Source organism: Heterodontus francisci, chromosome 4 (genome assembly GCF_036365525.1).
Source record: "Heterodontus francisci isolate sHetFra1 chromosome 4, sHetFra1.hap1, whole genome shotgun sequence".
Taxonomy (NCBI): Eukaryota; Metazoa; Chordata; class Chondrichthyes; order Heterodontiformes; family Heterodontidae; genus Heterodontus; species Heterodontus francisci.
In genome coordinates this window covers 4,950,679-4,969,080 of record NC_090374.1, presented here as the reverse complement: position 1 = coordinate 4,969,080, position 18,402 = coordinate 4,950,679, and the positions used below count along the sequence as shown (strand labels likewise).

General features: G+C 49.4%; 1 protein-coding gene across 3 annotated transcripts in view; it reads left to right on the top strand.

Annotated features, from left to right (window-relative positions):
* Positions 1 to 18,402, top strand: part of spef2 (sperm flagellar 2) — an 849,051-nt gene that overhangs the window by 171,710 nt on the left and 658,939 nt on the right. For all 3 annotated transcript variants that reach the window (XM_068029096.1, XM_068029094.1, XM_068029095.1), the window contains 2 exons: positions 8,008 to 8,227; positions 12,724 to 12,851. In XM_068029096.1, the coding sequence (XP_067885197.1) occupies positions 8,008 to 8,227; positions 12,724 to 12,851 (348 nt within the window). The remainder of the gene's footprint in view (positions 1 to 8,007; positions 8,228 to 12,723; positions 12,852 to 18,402) is intronic.

Genomic DNA, 18,402 nt, shown 5'->3' with positions numbered 1-18,402 from the left:
TTGTTTATTGATTTTGGGGGTGAGAGTGTGTGTGTGTTTATTGATTTTGGGGGTGAGAGTGTGTGTGTGTTTATTGATTTTGAGGGTGAGAGTGTGTGTGTGTTTATTGATTTTGGGGGTGAGAGTGTGTGTGTGTTTATTGATTTTGGGGGTGAGAGTGTGTGTGTGTTTATTGATTTTGGGGGTGAGAGTGTGTGTGTTTATTGATTTTGAGGGTGAGAGTGTGTGTGTTTATTGATTTTGAGGTGAGAGTGTGTGTGTGTTTATTGATTTTGGGGGTGAGAGTGTGTGTGTGTTTATTGATTTTGGGGGTGAGAGTGTGTGTGTGTTTATTGATTTTGAGGGTGAGAGTGTGTGTGTTTATTGATTTTGGGGGTGAGAGTGTGTGTGTGTTTATTGATTTTGGGGGTGAGAGTGTGTGTGTGTTTATTGATTTTGGGGGTGAGAGTGTGTGTGTTTATTGATTTTGAGGGGTGAGAGTGTGTGTGTTTATTGATTTTGAGGGTGAGAGTGTGTGTGTTTATTGATTTTGGGGGTGAGAGTGTGTGTGTGTTTATTGATTTTGGGGGTGAGTGTGTGTGTGTTTATTGATTTTGGGGGTGAGAGTGTGTGTGTGTTTATTGATTTTGAGGGTGAGAGTGTGTGTGTTTATTGATTTTGGGGTGAGAGTGTGTGTGTGTTTATTGATTTTGGGGGTGAGAGTGTGTGTGTTTATTGATTTTGAGGGTGAGAGTGTGTGTGTTTATTGATTTTGAGGGTGAGAGTGTGTGTGTTTATTGATTTTGGGGGTGAGAGTGTGTGTGTTTATTGATTTTGAGGGTGAGAGTGTGTGTGTTTATTGATTTTGAGGGTGAGAGTGTGTGTGTTTATTGATTTTGGGAGTGAGAGTGTGTGTGTTTATTGATTTTGGGGGTGAGAGTGTGTGTGTTTATTGATTTTGAGGGTGAGAGTGTGTGTGTTTATTGATTTTGAGGGTGAGAGTGTGTGTGTGTTTATTGATTTTGGGGGTGAGAGAGTGTGTGTGTTTATTGATTTTGGGGGTGAGAGTGTGTGTGTTTATTGATTTTGAGGGTGAGAGTGTGTGTGTTTATTGATTTTGAGGGTGAGAGTGTGTGTGTTTATTGATTTTGGGGGTGAGAGAGTGTGTGTGTTTATTGATTTTGGGGGTGAGAGTGTGTGTGTTTATTGATTTTGGGGTGAGAGTGTGTGTGTTTATTGATTTTGAGGGTGAGAGTGTGTGTGTGTTTATTGATTTTGGGGGTGAGAGTGTGTGTGTGTTTATTGATTTTGGGGGTGAGAGTGTGTGTGTTTATTGATTTTGGGGGTGAGAGTGTGTGTGTGTGTTTATTGATTTTGGGGGTGAGAGTGTGTGTGTGTTTATTGATTTTGGGGTGAGAGTGTGTGTGTTTATTGATTTTGGGGGTGAGAGTGTGTGTGTGTTATTGATTTTGGGGTGAGAGTGTGTGTGTGTTTATTGATTTTGGGGGTGAGAGTGTGTGTGTGTTTATTGATTTTGAGGGTGAGAGTGTGTGTGTGTTTATTGATTTTGGGGGTGAGAGTGTGTGTGTGTTTATTGATTTTGAGGGTGAGAGTGTGTGTGTTTATTGATTTTGGGGGTGAGAGTGTGTGTGTGTTTATTGATTTTGAGGGTGAGAGTGTGTGTGTGTTTATTGATTTTGGGGGTGAGAGTGTGTGTGTTTATTGATTTTGGGGGTGAGAGTGTGTGTGTGTTTATTGATTTTGGGGGTGAGAGTGTGTGTGTGTTTATTGATTTTGGGGGTGAGAGTGTGTGTGTGTTTATTGATTTTGGGGGTGAGAGTGTGTGTGTTTATTGATTTTGGGGTGAGAGTGTGTGTGTGTTTATTGATTTTGGGGGGTGAGTGTGTGTGTGTTTATTGATTTTGGGGTGAGAGTGTGTGTGTGTTTATTGATTTTGGGGTGAGAGTGTGTGTGTGTATTGATTTTGGGGGTGAGAGTGTGTGTGTGTTTATTGATTTTGGGGTGAGAGTGTGTGTGTTTATTGATTTTGGGGGTGAGAGTGTGTGTGTTTATTGATTTTGGGGGTGAGAGTGTGTGTGTTTATTGATTTTGGGGGTGAGAGTGTGTGTGTGTATTGATTTTGGGGGTGAGAGTGTGTGTGTGTTTATTGATTTTGGGGGTGAGAGTGTGTGTGTGTTTATTGATTTTGAGGGTGAGAGTGTGTGTGTGTTTATTGATTTTGGGGGTGAGAGTGTGTGTGTGTTATTGATTTTGGGGGTGAGAGTGTGTGTGTGTTTATTGATTTTGGGGTGAGAGTGTGTGTGTGTTTATTGATTTTGGGGGTGAGAGTGTGTGTGTGTTATTGATTTTGGGGGTGAGAGTGTGTGTGTGTTTATTGATTTTGAGGGTGAGAGTGTGTGTGTGTTTATTGATTTTGGGGGTGAGAGTGTGTGTGTTTATTGATTTTGGGGGTGAGAGTGTGTGTGTTTATGTTTTGGGGGTGAGAGTGTGTGTGTATTGATTTGGGGGTGAGAGTGTGTGTGTGTTTATTGATTTTGGGGGTGAGAGTGTGTGTGTTTATTGATTTGAGGGTGAGAGTGTGTGTGTGTTTATTGATTTTGAGGGTGAGAGTGTGTGTGTGTTTATTGATTTTGAGGGTGAGAGTGTGTGTGTGTTTATTGATTTTGGGGGTGAGAGTGTGTGTGTTTATTGATTTTGAGGGTGAGAGTGTGTGTGTGTTTATTGATTTTGAGGGGTGAGAGTGTGTGTGTTTATTGATTTTGAGGGTGAGAGTGTGTGTGTGTTTATTGATTTTGAGGGTGAGAGTGTGTGTGTGTTTATTGATTTTGAGGGTGAGAGTGTGTGTGTTTATTGATTTTGGGGGTGAGAGTGTGTGTGTTATTGATTTTGAGGGTGAGAGTGTGTGTGTGTTTATTGATTTTGGGGGTGAGAGTGTGTGTGTTTATTGATTTTGAGGGTGAGAGTGTGTGTGTTTATTGATTTTGGGGGTGAGAGTGTGTGTGTTTATTGATTTTGAGGGTGAGAGTGTGTGTGTGTTTATTGATTTTGAGGGTGAGAGTGTGTGTGTGTTTATTGATTTTGAGGGTGAGAGTGTGTGTGTGTTATTGATTTTGGGGGTGAGAGTGTGTGTGTTTATTGATTTTGAGGGTGAGAGTGTGTGTGTTTATTGATTTGAGGGTGAGAGTGTGTGTGTTTATTGATTTTGAGGGTGAGAGTGTGTGTGTGTTTATTGATTTTGAGGGTGAGAGTGTGTGTGTGTTATTGATTTTGAGGGTGAGAGTGTGTGTGTTTATTGATTTTGGGGGTGAGAGTGTGTGTGTTTATTGATTTTGAGGGTGAGAGTGTGTGTGTGTTATTGATTTTGAGGGTGAGAGTGTGTGTGTTTATTGATTTTGAGGGTGAGAGTGTGTGTGTTTATTGATTTTGAGGGTGAGAGTGTGTGTGTGTTTATTGATTTTGAGGGTGAGAGTGTGTGTGTGTTTATTGATTTTGAGGGTGAGAGTGTGTGTGTTTATTGATTTTGAGGGGTGAGAGTGTGTGTGTTTATTGATTTTGAGGGTGAGAGTGTGTGTGTTTATTGATTTTGAGGGTGAGAGTGTGTGTGTTTATTGATTTTGAGGGTGAGAGTGTGTGTGTTTATTGATTTTGGGGGTGAGAGTGTGTGTGTGTTTATTGATTTTGAGGGTGAGAGTGTGTGTGTTTATTGATTTTGAGGGTGAGAGTGTGTGTGTTTATTGATTTTGAGGGTGAGAGTGTGTGTGTGTTATTGATTTTGAGGGTGAGAGTGTGTGTGTGTTTATTGATTTTGAGGGTGAGAGTGTGTGTGTTTATTGATTTTGGGGGTGAGAGTGTGTGTGTTTATTGATTTTGAGGGTGAGAGTGTGTGTGTGTTTATTGATTTTGGGGGTGAGAGTGTGTGTGTTTATTGATTTTGAGGGTGAGAGTGTGTGTGTTTATTGATTTTGGGGGTGAGAGTGTGTGTGTTTATTGATTTTGAGGGTGAGAGTGTGTGTGTGTTTATTGATTTTGGGGGTGAGAGTGTGTGTGTTTATTGATTTTGGGGTGAGAGTGTGTGTGTGTTATTGATTTTGAGGGTGAGAGTGTGTGTGTTTATTGATTTTGGGGGTGAGAGTGTGTGTGTGTTTATTGATTTTGGGGGTGAGAGTGTGTGTGTGTTTATTGATTTTGGGGTGAGAGTGTGTGTGTGTTTATTGATTTTGAGGGTGAGAGTGTGTGTGTGTTTATTGATTTTGAGGGTGAGAGTGTGTGTGTGTTTATTGATTTTGGGGGTGAGAGTGTGTGTGTGTTTATTGATTTTGAGGGTGAGAGTGTGTGTGTTTATTGATTTTGAGGGTGAGAGTGTGTGTGTTTATTGATTTTGGGGTGAGAGTGTGTGTGTGTTTATTGATTTTGGGGTGAGAGTGTGTGTGTTTATTGATTTTGGGGTGAGAGTGTGTGTGTGTTTATTGATTTTGGGGGTGAGAGTGTGTGTGTGTTTATTGATTTTGGGGGTGAGAGTGTGTGTGTGTTTATTGATTTTGGGGTGAGAGTGTGTGTGTGTTATTGATTTTGGGGTGAGAGTGTGTGTGTTTATTGATTTTGAGGGTGAGAGTGTGTGTGTTTATTGATTTTGGGGGTGAGAGTGTGTGTGTTTATTGATTTTGGGGGTGAGAGTGTGTGTGTGTTTATTGATTTTGGGGGTGAGAGTGTGTGTGTTTATTGATTTTGGGGTGAGAGTGTGTGTGTTTATTGATTTTGGGGTGAGAGTGTGTGTGTTTATTGATTTTGGGGGTGAGAGTGTGTGTGTGTTTATTGATTTTGGGGGTGAGAGTGTGGTGTGTTATTGATTTTGAGGGTGAGAGTGTGTGTGTTTATTGATTTTGGGGTGAGAGTGTGTGTGTGTTATTGATTTTGGGGGTGAGAGTGTGTGTGTGTTTATTGATTTTGGGGGTGAGAGTGTGTGTGTTTATTGATTTTGGGGGTGAGAGTGTGTGTGTTTATTGATTTTGGGGGTGAGAGTGTGTGTGTGTTTATTGATTTTGGGGGTGAGAGTGTGTGTGTGTTTATTGATTTTGGGGTGAGAGTGTGTGTGTGTTTATTGATTTTGGGGTGAGAGTGTGTGTGTGTTTATTGATTTTGGGGGTGAGAGTGTGTGTGTGTTTATTGATTTTGGGGGTGAGAGTGTGTGTGTGTTTAGTGATTTTGGGGGGAGAGTGTGTGTGTGTTTATTGATTTTGGGGGTGAGAGTGTGTGTGTGTTTATTGATTTTGGGGTGAGAGTGTGTGTGTGTTTATTGATTTGGGGGTGAGAGTGTGTGTGTTTATTGATTTTGGGGTGAGAGTGTGTGTGTTATTGATTTTGGGGGTGGAGTGTGTGTGTGTTATTGATTTTGGGGGTGAGGTGTGTGTGTGTTATTGATTTTGGGGGTGAGAGTGTGTGTGTGTGTTTATTGATTTTGGGGGTGAGAGTGTGTGTGTGTTTATTGATTTTGAGGGTGAGAGTGTGTGTGTGTTATTGATTTTGGGGGTGAGAGTGTGTGTGTGTTTATTGATTTTGGGGGTGAGAGTGTGTGTGTTTATTGATTTTGGGGTGAGGTGTGTGTGTGTTTATTGATTTTGGGGGTGAGAGTGTGTGTGTGTTTATTGATTTTGGGGTGAGAGTGTGTGTGTGTTTATTGATTTGGGGGTGAGAGTGTGTGTGTGTTTATTGATTTTGGGGGTGAGGTGTGTGTGTGTTTATTGATTTTGGGGGTGAGAGTGTGTGTGTGTTTATTGATTTTGGGGGTGAGAGTGTGTGTGTGTTTATTGATTTTGGGGGTGAGAGTGTGTGTGTGTTTATTGATTGGGTTGTGGGTGGGTGTGTGGTGTGTGTGTGTTGTGTTTGGGGTGAGTGTGTGTGTGTGTTTATTGATTTTGGGGGTGAGAGTGTGTGTGTGTTTATTGATTTTGGGGGTGAGAGTGTGTGTGTGTTTATTGATTTTGGGGGTGAGAGTGTGTGTGTTTATTGATTTTGGGGGTGAGAGTGTGTGTGTGTTATTGATTTTGGGGGTGAGGTGTGTGTGTGTTTATTGATTTTGGGGGTGGAGTGTGTGTGTGTTTATTGATTTTGGGGGTGAGAGTGTGTGTGTGTTTATTGATTTTGGGGGTGGAGTGTGTGTGTGTTTATTGATTTTGGGGGTGGAGTGTGTGTGTGTTTATTGATTTTGGGGTGAGAGTGTGTGTGTTTTGTTTTGGGGGGTGTGTGTGTGGTGGGGTGTGGTGTGTGTTTTGATTTTGGGGTGGAGGTGTGTGTGTGTTTATTGATTTTGGGGTGAGGTGTGTGTGTGTTATTGATTTTGGGGTGTGAGGTGTGTGTGTGTTTTTGATTTTGGGGGTGAGGTGTGTGTGTGTTTATTGATTTTGGGGTGAGAGTGTGTGTGTGTTTATTGATTTTGGGGGTGAGAGTGTGTGTGTGTTATTGATTTTGGGGGTGAGGTGTGTGTGTGTGTTTATTGATTTTGGGGGGTGAGAGTGTGTGTGTGTTTATTGATTTTGAGGGTGAGAGTGTGTGTGTGTTTATGATTTTGGGGGTGAGAGTGTGTGTGTTTATTGATTTTGGGGTGAGAGTGTGTGTGTTTATTGATTTTGGGGGTGAGAGTGTGTGTGTGTTTATTGATTTGGGGGTGAGAGTGTGTGTGTGTGTTATGGTTTGGGGGTGTGAGTGGTGTGTGGTGGGGGGGTTTATTGATTTTGAGGGTGAGAGTGTGTGTGTGTTTATTGATTTTGGGGTGAGAGTGTGTGTGTGTTTATTGATTTTGGGGGTGAGAGTGTGTGTGTGTTTATTGATTTTGAGGGTGAGAGTGTGTGTGTGTTTATTGATTTTTGGGGTGAGAGTGTGTGTGTGTTTATTGATTTTGAGGGTGAGAGTGTGTGTGTTTATTGATTTTGGGGTGAGAGTGTGTGTGTGTTTATTGATTTTGAGGGTGAGAGTGTGTGTGTGTTTATTGATTTTGGGGGTGAGAGTGTGTGTGTTTATTGATTTTGGGGGTGAGAGTGTGTGTGTTTATTGATTTTGAGGGTGAGAGTGTGTGTGTTTATTGATTTTGGGGGTGAGAGTGTGTGTGTGTTTATTGATTTTGAGGGTGAGAGTGTGTGTGTTTATTGATTTTGGGGGTGAGAGTGTGTGTGTGTTTATTGATTTTGGGGGTGAGAGTGTGTGTGTGTTTATTGATTTTGAGGGTGAGAGTGTGTGTGTGTTTATTGATTTTGGGGGTGAGAGTGTGTGTGTGTTTATTGATTTTGGGGGTGAGAGTGTGTGTGTGTTTATTGATTTTGAGGGTGAGAGTGTGTGTGTGTTTATTGATTTTGGGGGTGAGAGTGTGTGTGTTTATTGATTTTGAGGGTGAGAGTGTGTGTGTGTTTATTGATTTTGAGGGTGAGAGTGTGTGTGTTTATTGATTTTGGGGGTGAGAGTGTGTGTGTGTTTATTGATTTTGGGGGTGAGAGTGTGTGTGTGTTTATTGATTTTGGGGGTGAGAGTGTGTGTGTGTTTATTGATTTTGAGGGTGAGAGTGTGTGTGTGTGGATTGATTTTGGGGGTGAGAGTGTGTGTGTTTATTGATTTTGGGGGTGAGAGTGTGTGTGTGTTTATTGATTTTGGGGGTGAGAGTGTGTGTGTGTTTATTGATTTTGGGGGTGAGAGTGTGTGTGTGTTTATTGATTTTGAGGGTGAGAGTGTGTGATTTTTTTGCGGTGATTATAATTGTTATGATGTGACGATGGAATCTGTTATTGACCAATGTTTTTTCAATCTGCTTTGCTTCTCTGAATCTCTCCCATCTCTTCTGGCTGTCACTCTTCACTGAATCTGTATTTTTTTTCTCCTCCTTGCACTCCTTTTCTTCCTGCCTTCAATTGTTTTCTTTCTCTCGGCATTCCTTGCCCTGTCCATGGGCTGTCTCCCTCTGTCTCTTTCTTCCTCTGTGTCCCTCTCTCTCTGTCTCTCTCTCTGTCTGTCTCTCTTTCTCAGATGATGACTGGTGAATGGCTGCCACCTGATGAAGAAGATATTCGTGGCCCACCACCCAATAATAACGTTCTCGGACATGTGGTTCACCGGATCTTTGAGATTGTCAATCCTCCTAAACCACCAACGCCACCTCCTGTGTTTCCCCCATTCCCCATCAAGGCATGCATTCTGGGCAAGCTGCTTGCAGGCAAAAGCACCTGCCTAAAATACTTAGCAGAAGGTACGTTCAGTAACAGACCAACTGTGGAGGGGAAAGGACAGATATCCAAAGATCGTTTATGCACGTAATTAGGGCCTGGACACATTGTTGCACACTGTGCCACAATATACCAACCCTGGCACACGCACTGTCTCAGTATGCCAGCACACACTGCCAAGTCTGTGACACCACAGGTGGCTCAGCTGCACAGGCGGGGATGAAAAGGAGTGGAAGAGCTATCGTGATGGGGGATTCTATCGCAAACGGTACAGACAGGCGTTTCTGTGGCCGCAAACGAGACTCCAGGATGGTATGTTGCCTTCCTGGTGCTAGGGTCAAGGATGTCACAGAGCGCATGCCGGACATTCTGAAGGGGGAGGGTGAACAGTCAGAGGTCATGGTACACATTGGTACCAACGACACAGGTAGAAAGAGTGATGAGGTCCTGCAACAAGAATTTAGGCAGCTGGGCTGCAGATTAAAAAGCAGGACCTCAAAGGTTGTAATCTCTGGATTACTCCCGGTGCCACGTGCTGGTGAGTATAGGAATAGGAGGATAGAGCAGATCACTGCGTGGCTGAGGAGATGGTGCAGGAGGGAAGTTTTTAGTTTTAGTTTAGTTTAATTTAGAGATACAGCACTGAAACAGGCCCTTCGGCCCACCGAGTCTGGGCCGACCATCAACCACCCATTTATACTAATCCTACACTAATCCCATATTCCTGCCACATCCCCACATTTCCCTACCACCTCCCTGTACTGGGGGCAATTTATAATGGCCAATTTACCTACCAACCAACCAAGTCTTTTGGCTTGTGGGAGGAAACCGGAGCACCCGGAGAAAACCCACGCAGACACAGGGAGAACTTGCAAACTCCACACAGGCGGTACCCAGAATTGAACCCGGGTCGCTGGAACTGTGAGGCTGCGGTGCTAACCACTGCGCCACTGTGCTGCTGGATCACTGGGTCTGTTTCTGGCAATGGTGGGACCTGTACAAGTTGAACGGGTTGCACCTGAACTGGAACAGGACCAACATCCTTGCTGGGAGGTTTGCTAGTGCTGTTGCAGGGGGGTTTAAACTAATTTGGCCGGGGAATGGGATACAGAGTGGAGGTACAGTAGGGGGTGATTCACAGTCAATTATAGAAGACAAACTAAGTCAAGACAAAGGGGGACCATAAATAAAAGTACTGAACTGGCGGAAGGCTGATTTCAGTTTGATAAAACAGGATCTGGCCAAAGTGGACTGGGAGCAGCTACTTGTAAAAAAGTCTCCGTCAGACCAGTGGGAGTCATTCAAAAAGGAAATAGTGATAGTTCAGGGCCAACAAGTTCCCTTAAAAGTGAAGGATAGGACCAACAAATCCAGGGAACCCTGGATGTCGATGGATTATCGAGGATTGGATAAGGAAAAAAAAGGAGGCTTATGGCAGATTCAGAGTGCTGAAAACAGCGGAGGCACGAGAGGAGTATAGAAACTGCAGGGGAGGTACTTAAAAAAGTAATAAGGAGAGGGAAGAGGGGGCATGAAAAAACACTGGCGGGCAAGATAAAGGAAAATCCAAAGGCATCTTACAAGTATATTAAGGGCAAGAGGATAACCAGGGAGAGAGTAGGGCCCATTAGGGACCAAAGTGACAATCTGTGTGTGGAGCCGGAGGACATAGGTGAGGTTTTAAATGATTGCTTTTCATCTGTGTTCACAATGAGAAGGACGATGTCGGTGTCGAGATCAGGGAGGGGGATTGTCATATACTTGAACATATTAGCATTGAAAGGGAGGAAGTGGGCGGCACAGTGGCGCAGTGGTTAGCACCGCAGCCTCACAGCTCCAGCGACCCAGGTTCAATTCCGGGTACTGCCTGTGTGGACTTTGCAAGTTCTCCCTGTATCTGCGTGGGTTTCCTCCGGGTGCTCCGGTTTCCTCCCACATGCCAAAGACTTGCAGGTTGATAGGTGGATTGGCCATTATAAATTGCCCCTAGTATAGGTAGGTGGTAGGGAAATATAGGGACAGGTGGGGATGTGGTAGGAATATGGGATTAGTGTAGGATTAGTATAAATGGGTGAATGATGTTCGGCACAGACTCGGTGGGCCGAAGGGCCTGTTTCAGTGCTGTATCTTTAAAAAAAAAAGTATTGCTGTTATAGCGAGCTTAGAAGTGGATAAACCCCAGGCCCAGATGAGATGTATCCCAGTCTGTTGTGTGAGGCAAGGGAGGAGATAGCAGGGCCACTGACACAAATTTTCAAATCCTCTCTGGACACAGGAAAGGTACCAGAGGACTGGAGGACAGCCAATGTGGTACCATTATTCAAGAAGGGTAGCAGGGATAAACCAGGTAATTACAGGCCGGTGAGTCTAACATCAGTGGTAGGGAAACTATTGTAAAAATTCTGAGGGACAGGATTAATCTCCACTTGGAGAGGCAGGGATTAATCAAGGATAGTCAGCATGGCTTTGTCAAGTGGAGATCATGTCTAACAAACTTGATTGAATCTTTCGAGGAGGTGACTAGATGTGTCGATGAGGGTAAAGCAGTTGATATAGTCTACATGGACTTTAGTAGTGCTTTTGATAAGGTCCCGTATGGGAGATTGGTTAAGAAAATAAGAGCCCATGGGATCCAGGGCAATTTGGCAAATTGGATCCAAAATTGGCTTTGTGGCAGGAGGCAGAGGGTGATGGTCGAGGGTTGTTTTTGCGATTGGAAGCCTGTGACCAGTGGTGTACCGCAGGGATCGGTGCTGGGACCCTTGCTGTTTGTAGTGTACATTAATGATTTAGACGTGAATATAGGAGGTATGATCAGTAAGTTCGCAGATGACACGAAAATTGGTGGTGTTGTAAATAGTGAGGAGGAAAGCCTTAGATTACAGGATGATATAGATGGGCTGGTAAGATGGGCAGAGCAGTGGCAAATGGAATTTAATCCTGAGAAGTGTGAGGTGATGCATTTTGGGAGGACTAACAAGGCAAGGAAATATACAATGGATGGTAGGACCCTAGGAAGTACAGAAGGTCAGCGGGCCCTTGGTGTACTTGTCCATTGATCACTGAAGGCAGCAGCACAGGTAGATAAGGTGGTTAGGAAGGCATATGGGATACTTGCCTTTATCAGCCGAGGCACAGAATATAAGAGCAGGGAGGTTATGATGGAGCTGTATAAAACACTAGTTAGGCCACAGCTGGAGTACTGTGTACAGTTCTGGGCATCACACTATGGGAAGGATGTGATTGCACTGGAGAGGATGCAGAGGAGATTCACCAGGATGTTGCCTGGGCTGGAGCATTTCAGCTATGAAGAGAGACTGAAAAGGCTAGGATTGTTTTCCTTAGAGCAGAGAAGGCTGAGGGGTGACCTGATTGAGGTATACAAAATTATGAGGGGCATTGATAGGATAGATAGGAAGAGACCTTTTCTCTAGCAGAGGGGTCAAAAACCAGGGGGCATAGATTTAAGACACTGTGTTCTGAGTTTTGCAAGCATGGGCTGGTTGGGAATGGTCTGTACTTTGCCTGTTGCGAACAGTGGAAGGGATATGTTGTTTGATACGATCTGCCAGTCTTTGGGATGTACGGCCTATATACCTAGCATCACACTGGCATTGAAATTCACATATCACATTACTCATTGTGTGATAGGCAGGACGTCTTTTTGGCTTGACGGCAGCATCCTGTGACTGGCAAACACCACACAAGATTTAGCACTCCTTTTGCAATCTGTTTTATGACATTTGTCATTTAGTCTCTGCCCCGTACATCCTATCACAGTCCTTCCTCCATGTTCTACTTCTCCCCGCCCCCCCTGCACCCACCTCTCGCTTGTTCAAAGGATGTTACCTTTCTAACTTTTGTCAGTTCTCATGAAGGGTCACAGACCTGAAACGTTTACTCTGTTTCTGTCTCCACAAATGCTGTCAGAGTATTTGAGTATTTCCAGCACTTTCTGTTCTCATTTCAGAGTTCTAGCATCTGTAGTATTTTGCTCTTATTTTTAGTAATCCAGAGACCCAGGCTAATGCCCTGGGGACACTGGTTTATGTCCCATCATGTCAGCCGGTGGAATTTAAATTCAATTAATTCATTGAAAGCTGGAATTGAAAGCTAGTCTCAGTAATGGTGCAATGATACTATCATTGATTGTTATAAAGACCCACCTGATTCACTAATGCCCTTTAGGGAAGGAAATCTGCCATCCTTACCTGGTCTGGCCTACATGTGATTGCAGACCCACAGCAATGTGGTTGTCTTAACTGCCCTCTGAAATGGCCGAGCTGTTGTCATGGGCAATTAGAAACATAGAAAATAGGAGCAGGAGCAGGCCATTTGGACCTTCGTACCTGCTCTGACATTCATTGTTCTTGATTGTCTGATTTATACTGCTGTGGAGTTTCTTGGGATGTTTTACAACATTAAAGACCCGATTAGAAATGCAAGTTGTTGTTGCTGTGCCCAGTGAATATCCAACGGGGATTCATTTAACAGCACATTTTCTGTCTCTCTCTCACAGCACTGCATATCCGAGTCCTCTTGCCGGACACATTGGTTCAAGAAGCTGTGCAGGCCTTCGATGAGGGTGAAATCATGGATCCCGATCAAACCCAGAAAGACAAAACAGAGTCTACAAACGAGAATCAGGTGTCAATCAGAAGTGCATGATTTCCAGGCTCGTACCCACCCCCTCCCAACTCTATCCCTGATCGTTCGGTAAGACAAGGTCTAACTGAGGCCCCAGCACTGATTCCTGATGTGCGGTGAGGAAGCTGATTTCAGCTGCAGCTACAGGCGGATTCACCAGTGAGCTTCAGAACTCCATGCTGAGCCTGTTCACTCCCCCTCCCCCAACACTGCACTGCTCCCTCCCCATCCCCCTCCCTCACTGCTGGACACTGCACTGCTCCCTCCCCATCCCCCTCCCTCACTGCTGGACACTGCACTGCTCACTCCTCATCCCCCTCCCTCACTGCTGGACACTGCACTGCTCCCTCCCCATCCCCCTCTCTCACTGCTGGACACTGCACTGCTCCCTCCCCATCCCCCTCTCTCACTGCTGGACACTGCACTGCTCACTCCCCATGCCCCTCTCTCACTGCTGGACACTGCACTGCTCCCTCCCCATCCCCCTCTCTCACTGCTGGACACTGCACTGCTCACTCCCCATCCCCCTCCCTCACTGCTGGACACTGCACTGCTCCCTCCCCATCCCCCTCTCTCACTGCTGGACACTGCACTGCTCACTCCTCATCCCCCTCCCTCACTGCTGGACACTGCACTGCTCCCTCCCCATCCCCCTCTCTCACTGCTGGACACTGCACTGCTCACTCCTCATCCCCCTCCCTCACTGCTGGACACTGCACTGCTCCCTCCCCATCCCCCTCTCTCACTGCTGGACACTGCACTGCTCCCTCCCCATCCCCCTCCCTCACTGCTGGACACTGCTCCCTCCCCATCCCCCTCCATCACTGCTGGACACTGCACTGCTCCCTCCCCATCCCCCTCTCTCACTGCCGGACTCTGCACTGCTCACTCCCCATGATCCTCACTGCTGGACACTGCACTGCTCACTCCTCATCCCCCTCCCTCACTGCTGGACACTGCACTGCTCACTCCCCATGCCCCTCTCTCACTGCTGGACACTGCACTGCTCCCTCCCCATCCCCCTCTCTCACTGCTGGACACTGCACTGCTCACTCCCCATCCCCCTCTCTCACTGCTGGACACTGCACTGCTCCCTCCCCATCCCCCTCTCTCACTGCTGGACACTGCACTGCTCACTCCCCATCCCCCTCTCTCACTGCTGGACACTGCACTGCTCACTCCCCATCCCCCTCTCTCACTGCTGGACACTGCACTGCTCCCTCCCCATCCCCCTCTCTCACTGCTGGACACTGCACTGCTCACTCCTCATCCCCCTCCCTCACTGCTGGACACTGCACTGCTCACTCCCCATCCCCCTCCCTCACTGCTGGACACTGCACTGCTCACTCCCCATCCCCCTCCCTCACTGCTGGACACTGCAATGCTCACTCCCCATGCCCCTCTCTCACTGCTGGACACTGCACTGCTCACTCCCCATCCCCCTCCCTCACTGCTGGACACTGCACTGCTCACTCCCCATCCCCCTCCCTCACTGCTGGACACTGCACTGCTCCCTCCTCATCCCCCTCTCTCACTGCTGGACACTGCACTGCTCACTCCCCATGCCCCTCTCTCACTGCTGGACACTGCACTGCTCACTCCCCATCTCACCCTCTCTCACTGCTGGACACTGCACTGCTCACTCCCCATGCCCCTCTCTCACTGCTGGACACTGCTCCCTCCCCATCCCCCTCCCTCACTGCTGGACACTGCACTGTTCCCTCCCCATCCCCCTCTCTCACTGCTGGACACTGCACTGCTCACTCCCCATGCCCCTCTCTCACTGCTGGACACTGCACTGCTCACTCCCCATCCCCCTCTCTCACTGCTGGACACTGCACTGCTCACTCCCCATCCCCCTCCCTCACTGCTGGACACTACACTGCTCCCTCCCCATCCCCCTCCCTCACTGCTGGACACTGCACTGCTCCCTCCCCATCCCCCTCTCTCACTGCTGGACACTACACTGCTCACTCCCCATCCCCCTCTCTCACTGCTGGACACTGCACTGCTCACTCCCCATGCCCCTCTCTCACTGCTGGACACTGCACTGCTCACTCCCCATGCCCCTCTCTCACTGCTGGACACGGCACTGCTCACTCCCCATGCCCCTCTCTCACTGCTGGACACTACACTGCTCACTCCCCATCCCCCTCCCTCACTGCTGGACACTGCACTGCTCACTCCCCATGCCCCTCTCTCACTGCTGGACACTGCACTGCTCCCTCCCCATCCCCCTCTCTCACTGCTGGACACTGCACTGCTCACTCCCCATCCCCCTCTCTCACTGCTGGACACTGCACTGCTCACTCCCCATGCCCCTCTCTCACTGCTGGACACTACACTGCTCACTCCCCATGCCCCTCTCTCACTGCTGGACACTACACTGCTCACTCCCCATGCCCCTCTCTCACTGCTGGACACTGCACTGCTCCCTCCCCATCCCCCTCTCTCACTGCTGGACACTGCACTGCTCCCTCCCCATCCCCCTCTCTCACTGCTGGACACTGCACTGCTCACTCCCCATGCCCCTCTCTCACTGCTGGACACTGCACTGCTCACTCCCCATGCCCCTCTCTCACTGCTGGACACGGCACTGCTCACTCCCCATGCCCCTCACTGCTGGACACTGCACTGCTCACTCCCCATGCCCCTCACTGCTGGACACGGCACTGCTCACTCCCCATGCCCCTCACTGCTGGACACTGCACTGCTCACTCCCCATGCCCCTCACTGCTGAACACTGCACTGCTCACTCCCCATGCCCCTCTCTCACTGCTGGACACTGCACTGCTCACTCCCCATGCCCCTCTCTCACTGCTGGACACTGCACTGCTCACTCCCCATGCCCCTCTCTCACTGCTGGACACTACACTGCTCACTCCCCATCCCCCTCTCTCACTGCTGGACACTGCACTGCTCACTCCCCATGCCCCTCACTGCTGGACACTGCACTGCTCACTCCCCATGCCCCTCTCTCACTGCTGGACACTGCACTGCTCACTCCCCATGCCCCTCTCTCACTGCTGGACACTGCACTGCTCACTCCCCATGCCCCTCTCTCACTGCTGGACACTACACTGCTCACTCCCCATCCCCCTCTCTCACTGCTGGACACTGCACTGCTCCCTCCCCATCCCCCTCCCTCACTGCTGGACACTGCACTGCTCACTCCCCATGCCCCTCTCTCAGTGCTGCACACTGCACTGCTCCCTCCCCATCCCCCTCTCTCACTGCTGGACACTGCACTGCTCCCTCCCCATCCCCCTCCCTCACTGCTGGACACTGCACTGCTCACTCCCCATGCCCCTCTCTCACTGCTGGACACTGCACTGCTCACTCCCCATGCCCCTCTCTCACTGCTGGACACTGCACTGCTCACTCCCCATCCCCCTCTCTCTCTGCTGGACACGGCACTGCTCCCTCCCCATCCCCCTCCCTCACTGCTGGACACGGCACTGCTCACTCCCCATGCCCCTCTCTCACTGCTGGACACTGCACTGCTCCCTCCCCATCCCCCTCTCTCACTGCTGGACACTGCACTGCTCACTCCCCATCCCCCTCTCTCACTGCTGGACACTGCACTGCTCCCTCCCCATCCCCCTCTCTCACTGCTGGACACTGCACTGCTCACTCCCCATCCCCCTCTCTCACTGCTGGACACTGCACTGCTCACTCCCCATCCCCCTCTCTCACTGCTGGACACTACACTGCTCACTCCCCATGCCCCTCTCTCACTGCTGGACACTACACTGCTCACTCCCCATGCCCCTCTCTCACTGCTGGACACTGCACTGCTCCCTCCCCATCCCCCTCTCTCACTGCTGGACACTGCACTACTCCCTCCCCATCCCCCTCTCTCACTGCTGGACACTGCACTGCTCACTCCCCATGCCCCTCTCTCACTGCTGGACACTGCACTGCTCACTCCCCATGCCCCTCTCTCACTGCTGGACACGGCACTGCTCACTCCCCATGCCCCTCACTGCTGGACACTGCACTGCTCACTCCCCATGCCCCTCACTGCTGGACACGGCACTGCTCACTCCCCATGCCCCTCACTGCTGGACACTGCACTGCTCACTCCCCATGCCCCTCACTGCTGAACACTGCACTGCTCACTCCCCATGCCCCTCTCTCACTGCTGGACACTGCACTGCTCACTCCCCATGCCCCTCTCTCACTGCTGGACACTGCACTGCTCACTCCCCATGCCCCTCTCTCACTGCTGGACACTACACTGCTCACTGCCCATCCCCCTCTCTCACTGCTGGACACTGCACTGCTCACTCCCCATGCCCCTCACTGCTGGACACTGCACTGCTCACTCCCCATGCCCCTCTCTCACTGCTGGACACTGCACTGCTCACTCCCCATGCCCCTCTCTCACTGCTGGACACTGCACTGCTCACTCCCCATGCCCCTCTCTCACTGCTGGACACTACACTGCTCCCTCCCCATCCCCCTCCCTCACTGCTGGACACTGCACTGCTCCCTCCCCATCCCCCTCTCTCACTGCCGGACTCTGCACTGCTCACTCCCCATGCTCCTCACTGCTGGACACTGCACTGCTCACTCCTCATCCCCCTCCCTCACTGCTGGACACTGCACTGCTCACTCCCCATGCCCCTCTCTCACTGCTGGACACTGCACTGCTCCCTCCCCATCCCCCTCTCTCACTGCTGGACACTGCACTGCTCCCTCCCCATCCCCCTCTCTCACTGCTGGACACTGCACTGCTCACTCCCCATCCCCCTCTCTCACTGCTGGACACTGCACTGCTCACTCCCCATCCCCCTCTCTCACTGCTGGACACTGCACTGCTCCCTCCCCATCCCCCTCTCTCACTGCTGGACACTGCACTGCTCACTCCCCATCCCCCTCTCTCACTGCTGGACACTGCACTGCTCCCTCCCCATCCCCCTCTCTCACTGCTGGACACTGCACTGCTCCCTCCCCATCCCCCTCCCTCACTGCTGGACACTGCACTGCTCACTCCTCATCCCCCTCCCTCACTGCTGGACACTGCACTGCTCACTCCCCATCCCCCTCCCTCACTGCTGGACACTGCACTGCTCTTTCCCCATCCCCCTCCCTCACTGCTGGACACTGCAATGCTCACTCCCCATGCCCCTCTCTCACTACTGGACACTGCACTGCTCACTCCCCATCCCCCTCCCTCACTGCTGGACACTGCACTGCTCACTCCCCATCCCCCTCCCTCACTGCTGGACACTGCACTGCTCCCTCCTCATCCCCCTCTCTCACTGCTGGACACTGCACTGCTCACTCCCCATACCCCTCTCTCACTGCTGGACACTGCACTGCTCACTCCCCATCTCACCCTCTCTCACTGCTGGACACTGCACTGCTCACTCCCCATGCCCCTCTCTCACTGCTGGACACTGCTCCCTCCCCAACCCCCTCCCTCACTGCTGGACACTGCACTGTTCCCTCCCCATCCCCCTCTCTCACTGCTGGACACTGCACTGCTCACTCCCCATGCCCCTCTCTCACCGCTGGACACTGCACTGCTCACTCCCCATCCCCC